The sequence below is a fragment of the Natator depressus genome, chromosome 9 (assembly GCF_965152275.1).
Source record: "Natator depressus isolate rNatDep1 chromosome 9, rNatDep2.hap1, whole genome shotgun sequence".
Classification (NCBI taxonomy): Eukaryota; Metazoa; Chordata; order Testudines; family Cheloniidae; genus Natator; species Natator depressus.
In genome coordinates this window covers 1,352,261-1,375,603 of record NC_134242.1, presented here as the reverse complement: position 1 = coordinate 1,375,603, position 23,343 = coordinate 1,352,261, and the positions used below count along the sequence as shown (strand labels likewise).

Below are 23,343 nucleotides of genomic sequence, written 5' to 3'. Positions count from 1 at the left end.
CACAGCAGCACCCCCGTGTGTGCCCCAGAGACTGTACGTACCACAACCGCACCCCGTGTGTGCCCCAGAAACTGTACGTAGCACAGCAGCACCCCGTGTGTGCCCCAGAGACTGTACGTACACAACCGCACCCCGTGTGTGCCCCAGAGACTGTACGTACCACAACCGCACCCCGTGTGTGCCCCAGAAACTGTACGTAGCACAGCAGCACCCCGTGTGTGCCCCAGAGACTGTACGTACACAACCGCACCCCGTGTGTGCCCCAGAGACTGTACGTACACAACCGCACCCCGTGTGTGCCCCAGAGACTGTACGTACCACAGCAGCACCCCGTGTGTGCCCCAGAGACTGTACGTACACAACCGCACCCCGTGTGTGCCCCAGAGACTGTACGTACCACAGCAGCACCCCGTGTGTGCCCCAGAGACTGTACGTACACAACCGCACCCCGTGTGTGCCCCAGAGACTGTACGTACCACAGCAGCACCCCGTGTGTGCCCCAGAGACTGTACGTACACAACCGCACCCCCATGTGTGCCCCAGAGACTGTACGTACCACAGCAGCACCCCGTGTGTGAGCCCCAGAGACTGTCCGTACCACAACCGCACCCTGTGTGTGCCCCAGAGACTGTCCGTACCACAGCAGCACCCCGTGTGTGCCCCAGAGACTGTACGTACCACAGCAGCACCCCGTGTGTGCCCCAGAGACTGTACGTACCACAGCAGCACCCCGTGTGTGCCCCAGAGACTGTCCGTACCACAACCGCACCCTGTGTGTGCCCCAGAGACTGTACGTACCACAGCAGCACCCCGTGTGTGCCCCAGAGACTGTACGTACCACAGCAGCACCCCGTGTGTGCCCCAGAGACTGTACGTACCTCAGCAGCACCCCGTGTGTGCCCCAGAGACTGTACGTACCACAGCAGCACCCCGTGTGTGCCCCAGAGACTGTACGTACCACAGCAGCACCCCGTGTGTGCCCCAGAGACTGTCCGTACCTCAGCAGCACCCCGTGTGTGCCCCAGAGACTGTCCGTACCACAACCGCACCCTGTGTGTGCCCCAGAGACTGTACGTACCACAGCAGCACCCCGTGTGTGCCCCAGAGACTGTACGTACACAACCGCACCCCGTGTGTGCCCCAGAGACTGTACGTACCACAACCGCACCCCGTGTGTGCCCCAGAAACTGTACGTAGCACAGCAGCACCCCGTGTGTGCCCCAGAGACTGTACGTACACAACCGCACCCCGTGTGTGCCCCAGAGACTGTCCGTACCACAACCGCACCCTGTGTGTGCCCCAGAGACTGTACGTACACAACCGCACCCCGTGTGTGCCCCAGAGACTGTACGTACCACAACCGCACCCCGTGTGTGCCCCAGAAACTGTACGTAGCACAGCAGCACCCCGTGTGTGCCCCAGAGACTGTACGTACCACAACCGCACCCCGTGTGTGCCCCAGAGACTGTCCGTACCACAACCGCACCCTGTGTGTGCCCCAGAGACTGTACGTACCACAGCAGCACCCCGTGTGTGCCCCAGAGACTGTACGTACACAACCGCACCCCCGTGTGTGCCCCAGAGACTGTACGTACCACAGCAGCACCCCGTGTGTGCCCCAGAGACTGTCCGTACCACAACCGCACCCCGTGTGTGCCCCAGAGACTGTACGTACCACAGCAGCACCCCGTGTGTGCCCCAGAGACTGTACGTACCACAGCAGCACCCCGTGTGTGCCCCAGAGACTGTACGTACCACAACCGCACCCCGTGTGTGCCCCAGAAACTGTACGTAGCACAGCAGCACCCCCGTGTGTGCCCCAGAGACTGTCCGTACCACAGCAGCACCCCGTGTGTGCCCCAGAGACTGTCCGTACACAACCGCACCCCGTGTGTGCCCCAGAGACTGTCCGTACACAACCGCACCCCGTGTGTGCCCCAGAGACTGTCCGTACCACAGCAGCACCCCGTGTGTGCCCCAGAGACTGTCCGTACACAACCGCACCCCGTGTGTGCCCCAGAGACTGTCCGTACCACAACCGCACCCCGTGTGTGCCCCAGAGACTGTCCGTACCACAACCGCACCCTGTGTGTGCCCCAGAGACTGTCCGTACCACAACCGCACCCCCGTGTGTGCCCCAGAGACTGTCCGTACACAACCGCACCCCGTGTGTGCCCCAGAGACTGTCCGTACCACAGCAGCACCCCCGTGTGTGCCCCAGAGACTGTCCGTACCACAGCAGCACCCCGTGTGTGCCCCAGAGACTGTTCGTACCACAACACCCCGTGTGTGCCCCAGAGACTGTACGTACACAACCGCACCCCGTGTGTGCCCCAGAGACTGTTCGTACCACAACACCCCGTGTGTGCCCCAGAGACTGTACGTACCACAACCGCACCCTGTGTGTGCCCCAGAGACTGTACGTACCACAGCAGCACCCCGTGTGTGCCCCAGAGACTGTACGTACACAACCGCACCCCGTGTGTGCCCCAGAGACTGTACGTACCACAGCAGCACCCCGTGTGTGCCCCAGAGACTGTATGTACCACAGCAGCACCCCGTGTGTGCCCCAGAGACTGTACATACACAACCGCACCCCCGTGTGTGCCCCAGAGACTGTACGTACCACAACCGCACCCTGTGTGTGCCCCAGAGACTGTACGTACCACAGCAGCACCCCGTGTGTGCCCCAGAGACTGTACGTACCACAACCGCACCCCCGTGTGTGCCCCAGAGACTGTACGTACACAACCGCACCCCGTGTGTGCCCCAGAGACTGTTCGTACCACAACACCCCGTGTGTGCCCCAGAGACTGTACGTACACAACCGCACCCCGTGTGTGCCCCAGAGACTGTTCGTACCACAACACCCCGTGTGTGCCCCAGAGACTGTACGTACCACAACCGCACCCCGTGTGTGCCCCAGAAACTGTACGTAGCACAGCAGCACCCCCGTGTGTGCCCCAGAGACTGTCCGTACCACAGCAGCACCCCGTGTGTGCCCCAGAGACTGTCCGTACCACAGCAGCACCCCGTGTGTGCCCCAGAGACTGTCCGTACACAACCGCACCCCGTGTGTGCCCCAGAGACTGTCCGTACCACAACCGCACCCCGTGTGTGCCCCAGAGACTGTACGTACCACAACCGCACCCCGTGTGTGCCCCAGAGACTGTACGTACACAACCGCACCCCGTGTGTGCCCCCGGCTGTATGTCACAACAGCAGGACAGCCCCCTGAGCACAGCTGGTCACAAGTCAGAATTTCCATTCTGGGGGAAATTCGACAATTTGAAACTTCCTTTTGTCCGAAATCAGGACAAAGACTCCATTTCTGAACTGAAGCCAGTGGAGGAGCTGGGAGCGGAAGCCAAGGTGTCTGGCCCTCAGCCCACAGAGCCGTCACTGGCCCGAGCGGTACTTTCACAGTGACAGTAACTCCTCAGTCCTATTTGCTGGATGTGATTTTAAACAACCCTGAGACCCATCCACTCCCAAGAGGCGCAGTCATTGCACAGGATGGCCTGCTCCAGTGAATGCTCTCATACCCCCGCCCCGCCCCCCGCCACCTCCTCTAGTCAGCGCTCCTGTCTGCAAATGCCAGGCCTCACCCGGAGAGCATTACGCAGCTCTGGCTCCCTGTCAGTCCCCAGGAGCTGCAGGACGGCAGCACCTCGCAAGCCCGGAGCCCGGAGCCTCCTTCTTGTGCTGTACTCGGTGTTTAATTAAATCTGCTCCCACAGGAGGGTTAAATCCAGCACTAACAAATCCCAACACACAAGGACACTCTTTTCCCCAGAGAATTAAATGGTTTCATTCTACCCAGAAGCCCAGCTGACTCACGTCATGCGAGGCACTGCTCAGCCGTCAGCTGGAAACACCTGGTAGTCACTACAAACTGGGGCTGCAGTGGAACCAGTGGCCGGGAGCTAAGAGGGGCCCTAGCCCATTCCTGACCTGACAGCTGGTAGCAGCTCGGATTTCCATTCGGTGGGAGATTTCCCTTCATCCTGAATTGGGACAAAGAGTCGACATTTCTAACCCGACCCCAAACCTCCAGAACATTTTCATTTTCAAAATATCAGAATTACTTTATCAAGGTGCTTTGTTTCAGCGTTAGCATTTGGAGGATGATCTCAAATGCTGAAAGGATAAAACTGAAACAAAGCGCTTCCACCTTATTGAAATGTGCAGGAGAAACACTGGGATGAAGTCGATATGTTCCCTGAGACATTTCGGTTTAGTCAAATCAGCGTTTTCCACAGAAAACTGTTCAGCTAGAAGAACTCTTCTGACCAGCTCTCCCCGGAGCTGGGCAATCCCCTGAGTAGCTTCATTTGCAAGTGGTGGTTGTGAAAATACCACCAGAGAAATGCAGCCTCTCTCCATCTCGGTTTTGCCCTTTTCCCTTGAGCAGATGGCGATGTTTCCTGTGGTCCTGCACACCAGAAGCCAGCCTGGTTACCTGCTATTCCCTGCTTTGTCTGGGCTGGCCCCACGACTAGCGTGTGTGGGTTAGTCCTCACTTCAGCCCAGCTGCACCAGCCCTGGCCTTACCTGGTTCTTATTTTCACTGTCTCATTTCCTGAACACAGCAGTTACTTCAGTCCCACCCCGCTCCCACTGAAGTCACTGAGCGCGTGTCCATTGGCTTTCCAGCGGGCCTCTGCAGCGTTTCTTCTGTGGTCTGGCAGAAATCAGCCAGAAGAAGAAGGGATCGGAGGCAGCGGGAAGGAGGGAGGAGCAGAGCGGTACCACAGTGTGTGCCGCGTGGGGCTGTGAGGCTGAGCTGTGCTGCCTGCAGAGCCAGGGGTTGGGACATTAGGGACACAGGGTCCACGGCTCATGAAAGCTCTGAGGCGGCCTGTGCAGAGGCAGGTGATTTGCGGTAAACGGGGGTTTATTCCATGGCTGGGTCGCGTCTCAAGGGCTATCAGGGTCTCGTCAATCAGCAGAAACAGCATTCATGCTGCTGGCAGGCGCTTCCTACAGAACGCTGTCCTTCAAGGCAGGAACAAGCCTGGGAGTCCAGCACCCTGCTCCAGCCTCGCTGCGTGACTCTGGGCAAGCCAGTGCCCTCACAGCGCCTCAGCTCCCCCTCTGTAGATGAAATACCACCACCCACAGCACAGGGCATCCCGGTGCATAAACCAGTAACGTTTGCAGAATGCTTTGATTATCATCACTGAGCAGCACCTGGAGATCAGGGCCCCGTCATGCCGGGCGCTACACAGAACCCGACTGAGATCAGGGCCCTGTCGTGCCAGGCACTGCCCAGACCCCAACCGAGATGAGGGCCCCATCGCGCTGGGCGCTGCCCAGACCCCGACCAAGATCAGGGCTCCGTTGTGCTGGGCACTACACAGAACCCAACCGAGATCAGGGCCCCGTCGTGCCGGGCGCTGCCCAGACCCCAACCAAGATCAGGGCCCCATCGTGCCGGGCGCTGCCCAGACCCAGACTGAGATCAGGACCCTGTCGTGCTGGGCACTACACAGAATCTGACCGAGATCAGGGCCCCGTCGTACCGGGCCCTGCCCAGACCCCACCTGAGATCAGGGCCCTGTCCTGCCAGGCACTGCCCAGACCCCAACTGAGATCAGGGGCCCATTGTGCTGGGCGTTACACAGAACCCGACTGAGATCAGGGCTGTGGGAAAGGCAGGAGACAGCCCTGTGTTCGGGTGGCACGCCCAGAGCTGTGGCAGGGGCGTCAGTAATGTGGCTGGCAGGGAGGATGAGCTGCTCAGAGTTGCTAATCCAGTTTTGCGGGTGCAAGCGCCTGGATCGAGTACCACAGTGCTGGGTGCTTCAGAAACGTGGGGCCTGGGGTGAGAGGTCTGGCGATCTCGTGGCAGGGCCGGAGGAGGTGAACTGGTGCGGTTCTGGCGTGCCACCCATCCCGACGCGCAGCAGTGTCTGAGCACGGTGGAGCTGCGCCCTGCGGGGGCCCTGTCGCAGCAAGTCAGCACTGTATGTTGGGTAAGGTGCAAAGACGAGGAGGAGGTTAATTGTATGTTGCCCCAGTACTTTGTCCGTACATCTTCACTCAGTGGGATGGCAAAGCCCTGGGTGCCGCAGGGATCTGGAAATGGCTGCCTGTTAGCCAGCAGCAGCCGCGACTCTTCCCCCACCAGGCCTTGCTCTCCCTGGGGTGTGACTCGGGGATCCCAGCCGTGCCGAGGACTCGGAGCTGGGGGAGAAGCAGGGCCGTGTCCATCTGGCGTTGGGAAGGGATTTAAACACCCGGATCTGAACGTGACGCCCTGCACAAGCATCACCTGAGTGCACGGGAGGCAGGATCTTTCATCCACAGCAAGGGGGCGGCAAAGGCAGCAGTGCTGTGTGTTCCCGCCCCCGGCTGCTGGTGCTGGGGGGGACCCTCTGCTGCGCCCCTCCACTCACACCTGGCCCTTTCTGCCCCACTGCCAAGAAGCTCCACCATGGCAGTAATTCTGTGCTGTGGACACAGGTTAGGTTTTTGCCATTCACCTTCAGCCAGGGCTGGTTCCCAGCGAAGAAATGGCAGTTCTCTGTGCTGGGCCAAGGGTCGGGCAGGCGGGATCTCGTGGTGGGAGCCGGAGGAGAGCTCCTGGTGGCGGGGGGACGGGACAATCTGATGCTGGGGTGGAGCCTGAGTTTCACAGCAGGTGGGTCAGCAGCAAGTCTGAACAGGGCTGGGAAGGCAGCAGCCCCGCTGGATGCCCCTGTCTAGCAAGGCGAAAGCTGAGGTCAGACTATGAGCAAAGGCTGCTGCCAGGGCTGTCGGATGCCATCAGAGCTCCTGGCTGGATTTTATGTGCTCCCCTCTGGACTGCGCAGGAATGTGATTCTGTTCCCTTCGGGGGGGCATGAATGGACACAGTGGGCTGCAGGTAGAAACCAATCTCTTTAATTACCGCCAGTCCCAGCCACGTTGATTGGATTTGTACGAAACATGCTGCCAGTGCCCGTGTGACAATGCCCTTGGGCCGGTGGGCTGCAGGGTGACACAAGCACCTCTTATTGGCCAATAGGTGGGCAGCGAAAAGCTCGGCATTCATGGCCAGAGAGAGGCATTATGGTGACAAACAGTGGGAGGTGGGAACCCACAAGGGAGCCCAAGGAACACCCTGATCCGGCCTCCATTGGGCCAGGCAGGAGCACAGAGAGACAAATACCTACCTAGCCAGAGGGAATACTACCACTAAGGGAGAGGGAGGATGGGCTGGGTTTTAGAACATGGGGATGCGAGTCAGGACACCTGGGTTCCCTACCCTGCTCTGTCACTGGCTCATGGTGTGACCCTGAGCAACTTATTTAGGGCTCAATTCTGCACAGTGCTGAGCACTCTGACCCCAAACCACATGAAGAACCCCATTGACTTAAATGAAGCTACGCACATGCTGTCGTGCATTGCTGGGTCAGGCCCAGGCTGCAGCGTGCGCAGCACCTCATACAGCGGGCCTGGAACGGCTGTGTTTCCGTTTCCCTACCTGGGAAACAGGGAGTAATAATACTAACCTGCCAGGGATCCTGCAAACCTGTCGGAATGCTTTTAAGGTGCTCTGGGATCCTGCAATGCACTGCTATTACCAGCCCCCAACGACCTCCCCATGCCCCATGCCCAGCTGAGAACAGCTTTCTGGAGGCCAAGAAGCGTGCAGGAGTCCGAACACTCTCCATTCTGTTGTTCTAATAGAGACATATATGGGCAGTGTGCTCTAGGTTAATACTTTTGACATCCGTCAGGGCGGGCACTGCAGTTCCAGTCGAACCGGGGAGATGGCGCAGCACCACAAAGAAAGAGGCTGGCTTTAGATTTGTTTTAACCTAAAGCAAACTCTATCCATCGTCTGTCAAGTGATTTAAACATACGCACATGTTTTCTCTTTGATGAGTTACCATTGCTTCCCTTTTTGTGGTGTATTTAAATAACGGTGAGTGGCTATTTTCTGCCAAAGGCTGTTTTTCTCTCTGGGGATTGGATGCATAACATGAAAACCGGTAACTGCTCTATGATATCTACAGAGATGAACCAAACATCTAAAACTCTCTCTCTGTATATACGTGTGTGTAACCCAAGCTGTCTCAGAATACTGCTTGTGATCATGCTGCTGCACAGAAATAAGAAACAAAGCAGTACTCATCACAATAGCATTTTCCCTTGCTGCAGGATTTCTGGTCTGAGTGGTGCATTAGCCAAATCTATTCAAACAACATTACAGGACTGAGATGTTAAGCCACAGTACCAAGAGAATCCACTGCCATGTGCCATCTTTAACTCACCGGGTTTGCCCTCCCCTGGGGACCTATGGGAAAACTGCAGGAGTGTGCAGCGACCCACTGGACGGCCTCCCCTGAGGATGGGTTTGCGGAGCTGCCTCAGAAGTTTAGTATTATTTTTATTTTGAAAAAAGTCTATTGAGGGAATCTAAGATACCAGCCACATCCTCGCACAGATGAGGCCGCTGCACCCCCGTGTCCTCGTCTCCTTGGTGCGGAGCATTAATTAGGTGATGCCTGTTCAGAACGTAGAGAGCCTTGGAGGAAAGGCTGTAGGTAAGCGCTAGTGATTATGATTATTACTACGTGGGCAGATTTAAAGACTGTTCTAACAACACAATGCAGGACCTGCTCTCACAGCCCCTGAGTCAATGGGAGTTGCTCACGTGCACCAGGACTGGGCACACTATGAGACAGTTCAAGCCCAATTCAACTCCCACTGAAGTTTATGGAAACACCCCAGTTGACTTCAGTAGAAGCTGCATGGGGGTAAATGAAAGACAGTCAGTTCCAACACACTTGACTAAAGACTTCCAAACCACACCAAAAATATTTCCTTGGCCACCTGGGCTGGTTGCAAATTCCCTTAGGTAAATATTTTGGCCTGTTTCCTTTGAGCATCTTCTCTCCAGCAGTTTGTGGACACGATCAGCCCACTAATGTTACAAGTAGGGCCGTCAATTAATCACAGTTAACTCAGGCAATTAACTCAAAAAATGGAATCACAATTAAAAAAATTAATCATGATTAATCGCAGTTTTAATCGCACTATTAAACAATAGAATACCAATTGACATTTATTAAAGATTTTGGATGTTTTTCTACATTTTCAAATATATTGATTTCAATTACAATACAGAATACAGAGTGTACAGTGCTCACTTTATATTATTATTACAAATATTTGTACTGTAAAAATGATAAACAAAAGAAATGGTATTTTTCAGTTCACCTCATACAAGTACCCTAGTGCAATCTCTTTGTGGTGAAAGTGCAACTTACAAATGTAGATTTTTTTGTTACATAACTTCTCTCAAAAACAAAACAATGTAAAACTTTAGAGCTGACAAGTCCACGCTGTCCTACTTCCTGTGCAGACGATCGCTCAGACGAACAAGTGTGTTTACATTTACAGGAGATAATGCTGCCCGCTTCTTGTTTACAATGTCACCTGAAAGTGAGAACAGGCATTTAACCCTAACCCATTTAAGGACTATTCACATGGCACTTTTGCAGCCGGCATTGCAAGTTATTTATGTGCCAGATACGCTAAACATTCATATACCCCTTCATGCTTCGGCCACCATTCCAGAGGACATGCTTCCATGCTAATGACACTTGTTAAAAAAACAATGTGTTAATTAAATTAGTGACTGAACTCCTTGGGGGAGAATTTTACGTCTCCTGCTCTGTTTTACCTGCATTCTGCCGTATATTTCATGTTAGAGCACTCTCAGATGATGACCCAGCATGTTGTTCATTTTAAGAACACTGTCACTGCGGATTTGACAAAACGCAGAGAAGGTACCAACGTGAGATTTCTAAAGATAACTACAGCACTTGACCCAAGGTTTAAGAATCTGAAGTGCCTTCCAAAATCTGAGAGGGACGAGGTGTGGAGCGTGCTTTCAGAAGTCTTAAAAGAGCAACACTCCGATACGGAAACCGAACCACCAGAAAAGAAAATCAACCTTCTGCTGGTGGTGTCTGACTCAGATGATGGGAATGAAGATGCGTCGGTCTGCTCTGCTTTGGATCGTTATTGAGCAGAACCCCTCATCAGCAAGGACGCGTGTCCCCTGGAATGGCGGTTGAAGCATGAAGGACATATGAATCTTCAGCGCATCTGGCACATAAATATCTTGCAACACCAGTTAAAACAGTGCCATGCGAATGCCTGTTCTCACTTTCAGGTGATACTGTAAACAAGAAGCAGGTAGCAGTATCTCCTGCAAATGTAAACTAACTTGTTTGTCTGAGCGATCGGCTGCACAGGAAGTAGGACAGCGTGGACTTGTCGGCTCTAAAGTTTTACATTGTTTTGTTTTAGAGACAGGTTATTTGTTGTACATAGTTCTACATTTGTAAGTTCAACTTTCATGATAAAGAGATTGCCCTACAGTACTTGTATTAAGTGAATTAAAATACTTTTTTTTTACACTGCAAATATTTGTAATAAAAAAATAAAGTGAGCACGGTACACTCTGTATTCTGTGTTGTAATTGAAACCAATATATTTGAAAATGTGGACAACACCCAAAAATATTTATGTAAATGGATTCTATTATTGTTTGACAGCGCACAATTAATTGCGATTAATTTTTTTAAATCGCTTGACAGCCCTAGTTACAAGTGATGCCTGTTTGTTTGTGGCCTGGTAGCTTCCCTTCCACGGACTCTGAAACACTGTTCAAGCATGGCTTACTCAGTCCCAGCTGCATTGCTCTTTGCCGGTGGTCTGAAGGTAGTTAGTGACTCAGTGGTAAGGTCGCCTGCTCTCTCAAACAGATCTTTCCACTCCTGTGGGCAGAGCCAGCCGCTGGGGGAAGGTGGCGAGGAGGAGAAGGAAGAATGGGGAAGTCCTTTTCATTAGTCGGTGTCAGCCGTGCATGGCATCCTTCCTGCTGTGGTGTGCAGACATCCGGTGGAGCAGCCAGCGCCAGAGGTGCATCCCTGTGCCCACATCCAGATAGAATGAGCCCGGCCCTGAATTCCCAGCCCGGCGCTGGGAGCAGCTCAGTTCTGTAGCCGCTTTTCCGACCCATTTACGGACCATTCCAGCCACCCAGCATGTGAACTGAGTAGACTGCCGGGGGGGAAGCCTGGGGTATAAGACTCGGAGGGCAGCACCTTCTTCCAGGAAACCGTTTTGAAATGGATTCCTTGAGTGCGGGCATAAAGCCAACGCTCACTCTTCCAAAGTATCCGCGTTAGGTGGGGAGGAACCCTGCCCCTCTGGGAGTACCCAAAGAAGGGCCTGACCTCTCTTGGTGCGGGGACATTCTGCATCCATCCCTGGTTTATCAGTAGCATAGCTGCGGTGAGCCCTGGGAGGGGTAGCCCATGGGCTGCTCACTTTGCTGTCGCATCACCTTTTTCCTCAACGTAGATGAACTGAGCGTGGGCAGCTGTGGAGTAAATACAGCCTGTCCAGCTGAGCTCCATTCCCATTAGCGGGGCTGCGCCCCCAGGCAGCCGTCCTTGCTACAGCCGGGCAGATCCCCTTCTCACCCCGGGCGCATCAGCCGGACATCCTGAACATGCTCAGTGGAGTTCTTCTGACCTCACAGAGCAATGCAACTGGGGGGCAGGCTCACATGGAAGGCTGGCTGCTATCAGCTGGTGGCTCCCTCACGGGGCCGTGAGCACGGGCGTGTACTCGGCGTAGCTCACCACCCTCCCCGAGACCTGCCCACTTGTGGCATGCGGGAGACCCTGGCGCACATCTACCTTGCGTGCGCCAGGTTGCAGTCCCTTTTCTGGCTCACCCTGAACCTTGTTTGTAGGTTCTGGCTGCACTTTCCCCGCACTCCTGATCCACGCACACCCCATCGGTGGCCCCGCAAAGTCATGAGACCGCCTCATCAACCCCTTTGGCGCTGCCCAAAGTGGGCATCTAAAAAACCAGGAGGAAGAAGCTAGAGGGGGAGGCGCTCTGAGACTGTGGGGCCGATTTCTGATCCTCCCTTGGTTCACATATCCGGGCAGAGTTCCTCTGGGCTGCGTCCGCTGACTCCCTAGACACCTTCGAGGAGCAGTGGGCGCTGTCCGGGGTTCTCTGCTCTGTGTCCCCCTCTGGTTCCTACTTATCCCCCTATGACCTCATGCCTGTCTCTGTTTTCTTATTAGTTGTCCCTCAAAATCATTTGGGCCCAGAGTTGTTCCACCCCTTAGACTGGGCGGGGAGAGGCCTTGCCCACCTCCTGGAACTCAGTAGGTAGAAGGCTGAGTGCACAGCTGCATGGCATGTTCTTTAAACAGGCTGCTGGCTCAGGACTGGCGGGCCCAGCTGGGGCGCGGAGCACCCCTCCCACACACAGCTGCAGGCAAGGGCTGTGGAATGGGCTTAGGCTTGAATCAAGCTGCAGATGACCCATCCACTGTCAGAACTGGGTCTGGCAGGGGCAGCCCACCGGAAAAAAGAGATCTTGGTGCACACACCAAGGAGGCCTCACCCCAAACTGGCCTGACATCATGTGTGAATCGCATTCACACCCATCCCTTAGTCCCCCCAGGATTGCCAGCCCTCAGCCAAAGGTAAATGTCACCCGTAACTCGCGTGTCCCCTGCACGTGGCACAGGACAGCAGGTAACCCCCCCCCCAGCAGCCGCAGGCCCCATGCCCAGCAGCCCCCCGCGACGTGCCCCAAGGCACAGCGAGGTTCGAATCCCCGCAGCGAGGGGGCGCGCCCCCCCCGCAGAGCTGAGCACCGCCGGCCGCGCCGGCTGCCCGGGGATGTGAACCGGGCTGCCCTGCCCGGCGCCCTGGGGTCCGGCCGGGCTCGGGGCGCCCCCCGCGCGGACACGCCCCGCCGGCAGACCGGGACGCGGCTCCAGCGGAGCGGCCGGCTGCGCTCGCTCCTGCCCCCGGCCAAGGGCCCGCCGCCCGCAGGAGACCCCGCGCCCCCGGGGCCGCCGCTCAGCCCGGCCTGCCCCTGCCGCGGCCGGGCACGGAGCCGCGGGGAGGCCGGGCGGGCGGGCCGCTGCAGACGCGGCGCTGCTCTCCTCCCCCTGCTCCTCTCCGGCGCCGCCCCTGCCTGGCGCCAGCCTATATCTGCCGCGCCGCGGCCCCGGCCCGCCCGGCCAGGATGCCCGGCGGGAGGCAGCGGCGCGGAGCGGCGGCGGCGGCGGCGCCTTTGCCGGGGGACGCGCGCCCGGCCGGCCGGTGACTGGGCGCGGCTCCGCCCGGGGAGCGCCCGGGCCGTGCGCTGCGCGGGGCCCGCCCGCGGGCGGGCTGGCGGGGAGATGCTGCCCTGGCGGCGGGAGCGGTTCGAGCTGCGGGCGGAGGAGCCGCGGCAGCCCAGCAAGCCCAAGGGCTATGCGGTGAGGCTGCGCTGCTCCGCGCTGGGCTCGCTGGCCCGCGCCTGCCCCGAGGGCGCGCTGCACCGCGTGGGCAGCATGTTCCGCTCCAAGCGGCGCAAGTTCCGCGTGAGCAGCGAGGACCCCACGTACACGGTGCTGTACCTGGGCAACGCGGCCACGCTGCAGGCCAAGGGCGAGGGCTGCACCGACCTGGCCGTGGGCAAGATCTGGGCCAAGAGCGAGGCCGGCCGGCAGGGCGCCAAGATGAAGCTGACCATCGGCGCGCAGGGCATCCGCATGGCGCACGCCGAGGAGCGGGCCCCGCGCCGGCCGGGCCACCTCTACCTGCTGCACCGCGTCACCTTCTGCGTGGCCGACCCGCGCCTGCCCCGCGTCTTCGCCTGGATCTACCGGCACGAGCTGAAGCACAAGGCGGTCACGCTGCGCTGCCACGCCGTGCTGGTCTCCCGGCCCGAGAAGGCCCGCGCCATGGCGCTGCTGCTCTACCAGACCTCGGCGGCCGCGCTGGCCGAGTTCCGCCGGCTGAAGAAGCGCGACGACGCGCGGCACCAGCAGCAGCAGCTGGCCGGGGAGCGGAGCCTCCCGCCGGTGCCGCCGCGCAAGCTGCCGCGCGGGCCGAGCTGCTACAAGCCGCCGGCGGAGCGCGGCCGCAGCGCGCCCAAGCTGGGCTCCATCACCGAGGACCTGCTGGGCGAGGCGCAGGAGGAGCGCGCCGGGCACTTCGAGTGCGAGGACGTGCTGGAGGCGCCCGGCTGCGCCCCGCTGCTGCTGCGGGCCGGGCCCTGCCGCCCGGGGGGCCCGGAGCTGAGCCAGCTCATCAGCGACCTGGGCGAGCTCAGCATCGGCAACGACCTGCGGGCGCTGCGGGCCGACCTGCGCGTCACCCGGCTGCTGTCCGGGGAGAGCACGGGCAGCGAGTCCTCCATCGAGAGCAGCGGCCAGGAGGGCGGCGGCGGCCAGGAGGGGGGCGGCGGCCAGGAGCCCGAGACCGGCTGAGCCCCCCGGCCGGAGGGCGCCGCCTGCGCCCGTCTCCGCGCGGCGCTCGGCAGCGCCTAGCTGGGCTCTGGCTGAGGTTTGTTTTCCCCGGGAAGCCGCCAGCGGACGCGCCGGGCTCCCGGCCCTTCCCGGTGCACCGGTGCTGCCGGGCTGGGGGACGGAAGGGCTGGCGGAGCCGGTGGGGCTGCACGGAACGCTGCGGGGCCCCAGGAGAAGAGGGGCGCAAAGGGCAGACTTTGCACAGGACGGAAAGCCCAGGGGAGATACGTGCAATGCTTTACACAATCCGGTGCGCTGGCAAGATGAGATTCCCTGGGCGTCTGTCCCTGGGCAGGTGGCGGGCTCGCTTGGCCCCCGTTCCAGTTCCCCAGGGATCGTGTCACAGGAGCAGCGTCTCGGTTTCCTTGGCAGTTTCCACCTCTTGTTAAAAAATGTTTTTTCGTTTTCAAGTAGGACAGGAGCAGTTTGGCTGTCTTGGTGCATGAGCTTTGGGTTGTTGACCAGAGACCCCTAAAGATCGGCCAAATTCTCCAAATCGCTGTCTTGAGGGAGAAATGTTGCATTTTGTTTACAATGAAACATTTAATATCTGAGAGGGAGTTTTCTTCCTTTTTATATATTTTAAAAAAAATTGTCCATTCCATGCTGTTGTGTAAGAGATTTTTGCACTGTGGTGAAATTTTTTTAGCCTCTTTTTTTGTACCCGATCCCATGTTCTCCTGTCTCAGTGTTCGATATCTTTTGCTATGCAAAAGAAAAATGTAAGTGTGGCTGTTCACTTGTACATATGGAAAAAATGTACATGGAATACATGGAATACATTTTGTTATTTTTAAGGACACCACCGTTTCCGTTTGCACACCAGTGGAGATAATAAAGATGACAATAATTTAACAGAACTGGGCCAGGTATGGCAATTTGGTCTTTTCTTGTAAAGAGCAGGGGAAAATAATAAACTCCAAAATCAGATCCGTTTTGAATATAGCTTTAGTAAATTGGAGTGTGAAGAGGCCGTTTGCAGGTGTCCGCTAACGCAGTGCAACTTTGGAGCTAGGTGAAAGTGCTGCACTGTCCGAGAATGCGCTGCGTGAGGTGCCTTTTACCTACCCATGCCCAGTGTTTTATGACACTAATAATAGGAATGTGTATAAGGTCTGGTATCTGCAAAGGTGGCGTCTCCTGATCGCTTTAATGCAGAAGGTCTAAGAGATGTTTCTAGTTTGTTTGAACACTTGTCACTCTTGCTGGCATCAATCTGTTGTATGTGGGAGGCACTTTATCCGTGTTTGCTGCTGTGTCCCCTCCTAAACTCACCAGGCTGGGGATGGGAGGGGCAGCTTAGCAGGATGCTCCAACCCACAGGGGTCTAACAGATCAGAGGAACCAACGTGGAGCTCTAAATGGTCAGCAGTGCTAACCTGGGCAAGTGTCCAGGTGGCCTGGGTAACTTCCCCTGAGCTTGCAGAATGGTTTTTTGTTGTAAATTCCACACAGCTGTCCCTTGTTTGGGCTCCAGTTGCAAACTGTGGTGAGTACTGCCAAAGCAGCAGGCTGCTGCGATCCCTCCCTGATCCCTCAACCCTTGCAGATTTCATAACCTACCAGGAGATAAGCAGTGAAGTCAATTAGCCAGATCCCTCCAGGACTGCTGGGTTATTTTTTGCTGTAAATGTGTTTGTAAGCAGCAGGATCCCAAGGTAGGAGAGATCTTCCCAGTGTCCTTTGTCCCAGAGTGAAGGTATCAATGAAGAGGTTAATTAGTAAGACATTTCCTATGTATAAATATTTTCCACAGTGACTCTGCCCTAACTAACGAGGAGTTCGGTGGCACCTTAAAGACTAACAGATTTATTTGGGCATAAGCTTTCGTGGGTAAAAAAACCCCTTCTTCAGATGTGCCCTAACTGACGCAAATGCAGAAAAGCCAGTGATTAGAGGAGCAGGCTGGCAGCGTCTGTGCCCGTAAACTGCTAGGTGCAGTCCGAAATCCTTGTGCCAGGAACCAGACTGTGAAACTATTAATACCTGGTTAAAACACAGTGCAAAATCCTTAGCCGCACTAGTGAGCGGTTTTTAAAAGGGCCTTGAAATGAGCCCGTCCTACGAAGGAGATCTGGTGAGCCTTGTTTGTACAGGAAGAGGTGGTTTTTAATGAGAGAGAGGAGGAGACTGGCCCCAGGCATGAAATGTGGTAGTTGAACAAATTTCATTCGCTAAGGGACGGTGCGTTCTGATTGATTTAAGGTGACCAGATGTCCCGATTTCATAGGGACAGTCACGATATCTGGGGCTTTATCTTATATAGGAGCTTATTTCCATCCCCTGTCCCGATTATTCACTTTTGCTGTCTGGTCACCCTAGATGGATTGTCCAATATGCAACTAATTTAAATGATTTTTAAAGGTATTTGAACATAATTGGGTAAGATTATTTGGAGCTACATACCCCCTAAGGCCCAGTCCTGCAGCCCTTAGTCAGGCAAAACTTCCCCATTTAATTTCCTCAGAGTGCTGCCTGAGTGAGGACTGCAGGGCTTGGACCGTACTTCCAGAGAGAGAAATCTGGGGTGAAACTGTTTAAAAACTAGGGAATCCTGGGAGGAATTTGTGGGCCCTTCACTCCTGACTGCTGCTGTCAAGGGAGGCTCTGAATTACAAGGGCATCCGCATACTTTCGAGAATGTCTCTTTGAAATCTGACATGGGAAGCTCCGCTTCCAATCTCGCTCCCCCAGGAAGGACACCACTGCTGGAAGAGATTCGTGGGGCATGAAGTGAAAAACCAGGGAGAATCATTTTGTATTTATTTATTCCAAATTTCTTAACCATAACCGTAGACGCTCATCCTCTGCTGGGGGCACCTGTCTTGTCAATGGCAAATCAGGAAATAAAGGACACCCCATAAATATATTCATCTCCGGCCCCCCACCCCTCCTCCACAGCCTGAAAGAGGAGAGAAAAAAGATGGGCTTTGCCCTGTTAAAGTTATAAGGAGGATCTGTTTCTTATTAGGTCTGTACTGAGGAATGCTCGTTGAAGAGCGCTCGTTAATAGTCTGATTTACCCTCCATCCAAACACCAACTGCAGGAAATGATAAAGGCATGTTTACTTTTACATCATCTGTGTTTGCTTCAGTGCGTTGCAGGCCACCAGCGCCACCCGTGCCTCTCCCTTCCGAAGAGCAGCTTGTGTACCTGCAGCAATAGGGAACCCATTTAATCACCTCCTGGGCACTGCTACCGCTGGGGAAGAAAATCCTCTCTGCAAGGCTAGCAGCACCAGAGGCAGGACCCAGTTCACATTGACCTGGGTGGAGGGGCTCCCTCTGATCTGCTTTCAGTGGGAGCAGGAACAGGCCCCGTGTGTGCATGGGAGTCGTTTGCACTAGACAGAAGGCCCCAGTTTGTTGTTTTGCCTATGCGAAAACCAGCTCGTTACAGCATTTTAACCGGATTTATTAAAACCTCACTTGTGACTGGAGCAAAGAAACGAACTCTCTGTGTGTGGATTTGCTGTACTCCTCCTCTGGTCTGAGGCAGCCTGAGTGGGAGTGAGTTGGAATGAGGAGGGCATTGGGAGGAGGTGGGTGTGTTTCCCACACAGCAGGTTTGAAGGCGCATCCCTGGAACACAGGGGAGGGAAGAAGGGCAGGGGGAGGAAAGGAAGAGCTGGCCCCTTTCTCTAGACCTGGGTCATATAACAGCCGGAGCGGCTCGTTACTTTGCTGTGCACGTACAGCCCGGGGAGCGTTGGAGTCCACTGTGCATGTGCTAATTTGCAAGTCTCTCTAAGCAGATGAAAAGAATGTACCTAGCCCCTTGGGTGACACTTGTACGGCCTGGGGCGAGCAGAGGGCTCCAAGTACTGGAAATAGTCACAGGGCTAGGAGGCTATTCCTGTCTCAGCCAGGAGTCTGCACGGGCTTAGATCGTTAGTGACTGCCAGGGAGCCGAGCCTTACACAGCCTGCCCTTTGGTTTGTGACGCTCCAGCCCTGGTGCTTCAGCGGGTGTGCGCTGTAGCCCTCGGGCAGTGACAAGTTCTCAGCCCTGTGCTGAGCCCTTCTGGTTCCCCCCTCTTCGCCCCCGGTCAGAGTCCTGAGGGGAAAACCAACAACTCAGGAGCAGCACAAGAAAATAAACAAACGAGAAAGACGCACGCAGATAGTTCCATCCGGGACCCTGGCTTCTCTTCCCTCAGTGGGGCCCTGGGTGGGTCCTCGTTCAACGAAGTCTGCTGGCTGTCCAGCACAATTATAGGCTACAGCCTTCCGTGGCGTCAAGGGAGGTGGAATTTTGTTTAGGCCAGGGCACGGGCCTCCTCCTGGGAGCTGGGACGCCCGGCACTGCTCCCCTCCCAGAGCTGCCCACTGTTGAACTACTGAGTTTCCGCCTTTTAAATTGCTCCATCCCTGGTGTGACTGGCAGGTGCAGCGGGGCGGGGGTGGGCTACTCCAGCCCAGAGCAGCTTCTTAACCCCTTCCAGGCTGCTGCAGGGTTTATACAGCCCAGCACTGTGACCAAACACTGGTGGTCTCTGGGCAGTTTTGATGGGACAGGTGCCCCCGGCCACGCACACCACGAGCTCATTTGCACACTTGTTCTCAGCCTTGGCAAGAAGCCAAGGACTGAAAGGGGCACGGAGGTTGGACTCTGTTGGTCCCTACAGGTCTGAGGTGAGGCATTTGGACAGGCTGGGAGGGACAGGGGGGCGCGTGAGCAGCCTCTGCTTGGGCTGTAGCAGGTCTGTCAGGAATCAGAGCCTGGCTCAGGTAACAATCGCCGCACTTGCAAACACCTCCACAATCCCAGCTGGTGACTCGGGCCTTGATGCTGCTTCTGTGTGTGGGCTGCAAAGGGAGCCCACCGGTCCCTTATATTTCCCTTGGAGATACAGTGAGCATCCCAGGCATGGCTTCCCAGGGGCCCCGCTGCAAAGGGAAAGTGAAGCCTGGATGGCTGGGTCACTGGTGCTCCAAATGGGGAGCAGATGTTTGTGAATTTACCTGTCAAGCATCCCTGTTAGCCACTGGCATAAACAGCTTCTCCGGCCATCCACCTCTGGCTGGATGGATAGGGTCAATGACAGGTTTGGTCTGACTGGCTTCTCGCCAGCCCTCAGTATGTGCGGCCATTCTCGACAGCGAGTCTGGGTTGGACAAGAAAACTGACATCTATCTGTCACTAACTGAGCTTGGCTGTAGCAGACACCACATAATCGACTGGCCAGGAAACAGCCCTCTCAAATGATATAGTGACAGAAAGGATAGCAATCCTGTCCAACGGGCATGATGTAACAATGTGGTTTATAGGTTTTCATCTACTGGCTAGAGCCTGTGACTAAGAACCAACCCGCCTGGAGGCTGTTTCTGTTTCTGCCACTCACTCCATGTGCAGCCTTTGGCAAGTCAACTGACAAATGACACATTTGTCTGAATTATTTTTACCCATATAATTTTCCAAATGCTGCCTACGATGCCTGTAATTGAAAGAGAGGAGACAAAAATAAATACTTGTTTCTGTTTCTTCCCCTGTTTGCTGACTGGGCATTGCCAGCCTCTGTTTCCCCTGTCAAATAAGTTAGGGCCTGACTGCACACACTTAATATGTGTGAGGAAAGTTACTCACATGCAGCAACATTGGCAGGATTCAGGCATAGTCAGTCAGTTTTCCCTGTCCTTTGTATGGGTCCTTCACACGGCAACAGGGGAGAACAAAACGTAATGTAAACCCACAAAAAGTGGCAGGGGAGAAGTGGCAGGTGTGGGGCCTTGCAACGATTTTGAACATTTTGTGAAATTGGCTTCAGGATTTAGACTTCAGAATGACCATTTCAAGTTGATGGAGCTCTCTGAAAAATGGGTGTAACGATATTTGCCTGCCTGCGAGGGAGGTTGTAAAAACTAATGTTTAAATTAAAAGGAGCTTTAAGATCTTCAGATGCAAGGTTCTGTTGAAGTGCTTAGTGTTATTACACTGTCAGTCACAGAGCACACCAGGCAGGGGAGAGGATCTGATTGGGTAGAATGAGTGCAAGCTGATAAGAACTGTATTAAAAAGTGGCTAAAGTATTTTGTGACAGCCCCCACCCCCGAATGGAAATGACGAATACGTTGTATTCTGTACTAAATACAGTGTGAGGCCACAACCTCCCAACTGGAAGGCAGCAAAGCTAATGCTACGGTTCTTTAATATATGTCAAGATGAGTCAAACTCCCTATCTGGCAGTCTAATTCTCTTCCATTAGCTTGTGCTGGAAAACAGACGGTCTCCTGGCTGCCCTTTCTCTGTTGTTGCTGGTTGGTCTCCGATATGTAATACAATGTAATCATCCCATTTTCCAGCCCTTGGGCATCAGCCAAAACCAGCATTATCAAAAAAACAACCCCCCCAAACAGTCTTACTGGAGGCAACTTTCATCTAGGGAGGAGGCCGGATGGCTATGTAGGGAGAAGAGATGAGCTTTACATGCTACCCAGTATTTCACAGGCCCCCTTAGCCAACTGTTTCCCAGGGTGCCGGTGTGTGCGACCGGGTGCCTTTGGGGCAGAAAGATTGTGCTAGTGATGTAGAAGAATCTGCTCATTGGAAAGCGCCACCCCACCGTTCTCCCCCGGCTGGGATAGCAAACCCCGTGGGTATCTGGCCAGTGGAGACAGAGCGTACATGACGGTGGGGTGTGGGGAACAGTTTTTATTGGCACTCACTTGGGGTGACCTGCATAACGTAGTCATGGCTCCGCCACTCATGAGTTATGCAGGTCATCCCAAACAACACCGGGGCCAAAGAAAACTCTCTACCCCGGGCCGCACAGCACTGCACTGTGCCAGGGTTTGCTAAGGCCCCAGACTTCAACACGGGACACTATTTCAGAACGGGCTTAGAGAGTTTTCAAACTGTGATTGGCTCCTGTTCCTGAGCCCGTCCTGCCAGGGACCCCAGCATTCGCAGGCACCTGACTCTGCAGGAGTGAGAAAACAGGCCAAACACAAGCCAAAACCGGATTTTCTGCAGACCCTGGGGCTGGAAATCCCCTGCCCTGCAGAGCACTGCGTGAGTGCCCTTCTTAGCTCCTGACCCAGCCTGTAATCCTTCCTGGCTCCCCAGCAGGGGCCACTGCCAGCCATCCGGAGGAGACCGCGACCCCCTCCTGCAACTGGAGCCTGGCCATGTAAAAAGCAGCACAACCTCCCCTGCATATTTTCCTCTTTAAGAAAAAGCCAGCCTGCCCGTCTTTCTGCGTCCCGCAGAAGCTAAGAGGGCGTGAGCCCAGTTCCTTCTCCCTGTGCAGCTCCCCTTTCAGCACGGCAATACGCCCTCCGGGGCAGGAGACACACGGTGGGTGGATGTTTGTGTATGCTGGCAGTGGGGTGAATGAGCTGGCCGCACAGGAATGCTACAAGGAGCCGAGGAGGAGTGAGATGACTAGGCAGCATGAGGTTGCAAGGGCAGAATAAGGTCAGTTTATTCACTGGACGGCAGTTCATTTAGCATCCTCTGTCAGCCTACGTAAAAGCCAAAACCTCAGACCCTGCGAACTGACAGTGTTTGGTTATTGGTGACTGAAATGGGGCTGCTTACGTGAGTAACGTCGTCAGGATTGGCCCCAGTCTGTGACGTGTCGGGGATCTTTCAGGGTGAAAGGCCAGGAACATAAACAAAATCAACCCCCTGCATTAAAAAACCAACGTGGATGTGCCCTCAGCAAAGAACAAGGCAGTCAGGATGCCTGGGTCTCATGTCAGCAGGCAGACCAGGGCAGGGTGATTGGAGTCATGGCATAATAGTCACCAGTGGTCACATGGAGAACAGGGAGTTGGCTGCAAATTGTAAAACCTTTTCTTTCATTAGGCCATTGCTAGTGCCGTCTGACAACACAGAAAAAGGCAGCTCCCAATCCACGGTGACGTGTTGGCTGATTTGTCTGGGAGGCCAGAGCACGCTGGGCCATGTCCCTCCCTGGACTCAGCCCTCCCCAGCCTTTGCCAGGCATTGAGGCCTGAGGCGTGGTTGGCTCAGAAAGAGCTTGGCTCAGAAAGGGGGGTGGTTAAAAACAGCGGGTGGGAGAAGGGCTGTGGGGCTGGTTCTGGAAGGCTGGGTCCTGCTCCTGCTGAATTCCACGGCAGAACTCTGAGTGATGTCCGTGCCAGTGGGGGTGGTGCGTTTTCTCCGGCCACTGGTTGGGGATAGATAATGATTGAATCCTTGAAAACCCTGCATGTCAAACAGGCTGCAGGCTATGCTGGCCATAGGAGCAATTGCTATAAGATTGCTGACATGGGCCCGATCCTGCCTCCAGCCAGCCAGCATGACCCCATAAGGTGCTGAGCACACACACGTCCCACTGAGGTCAAGGGGAGCTGAAGGGCCTCGGTATGACAGATGACGATTGCATGCAGCACCCTGGGAAACCTTCACTGAATTAAATGTAAGTGTCTCTGGGGTCCATTGTACTGAATGGGAACGTGCTGTATTATTGTGGGGCTGGAAAATCAAAGAACTCCACTGATCAATGTGGCAGACCACAACAGTCTTTTGGGACAATGTCCATAGAGTGGATTTCCTGGGAACTCTCTAAGGGGAGGTGCATGGAAAAACCAGCCTTTTCCAGCTATGCCCTGAGGAGGGGACCAGCATCGGCTGATTACTTGTGCCTGGTTTCTGAAGAGAAGAGCCCACGCTGTAGAGAGGAGAGGATAACCTACTCATGGGGGCGCTTGCTCTGAGTGGAGGCTGTGATGAACTTATGCCCGCAGACAGAGCCCTGGGGGGTTTGAAGAACTGACTCCCGCAAGCTGCCGGAGCTGGGCTGATCTCGGGTAACTTAGTAGCAGGTGCGTAGGTTCTTTTCTGGTTTTTAATGTTTTCTCTATAACGTTTTCACCCTTGAATAAATGTGCTGGCGTAGCAGACCCACCTCCTTGGGGACAAACCAATCACCGCATCCATCTGCTTTGCCTTCTACACAGGCTCCTTTAGTCTCCTGCCACACAAAGGCAAGACGTAGGGAGAAGTGAAAGGGACAGTCCTGCCCTGGACGGACCCC

The 23,343-nt window shown here is 55.3% G+C and overlaps 1 protein-coding gene across 1 annotated transcript; it reads left to right on the top strand.

Annotated features, from left to right (window-relative positions):
* Positions 1-13,212: 13,212 nt before the first annotated feature.
* Positions 13,213-15,255, top strand: FAM43A (family with sequence similarity 43 member A). Its single transcript, XM_074962847.1, has one exon. The coding sequence runs from the start codon at positions 13,227-13,229 to the stop codon at positions 14,298-14,300; it is 1,074 nt and encodes a 357-aa protein (XP_074818948.1). The 5' UTR covers positions 13,213-13,226; the 3' UTR covers positions 14,301-15,255.
* Positions 15,256-23,343: the final 8,088 nt, after the last annotated feature.

Coding starts and splice junctions, on each gene's coding strand:
- FAM43A (XM_074962847.1), top strand. CDS start 13,227: ATGCTGCCCTGGCGGCGGGAGCGGTTCGAGCTGCGGGCGGAGGAGCCG.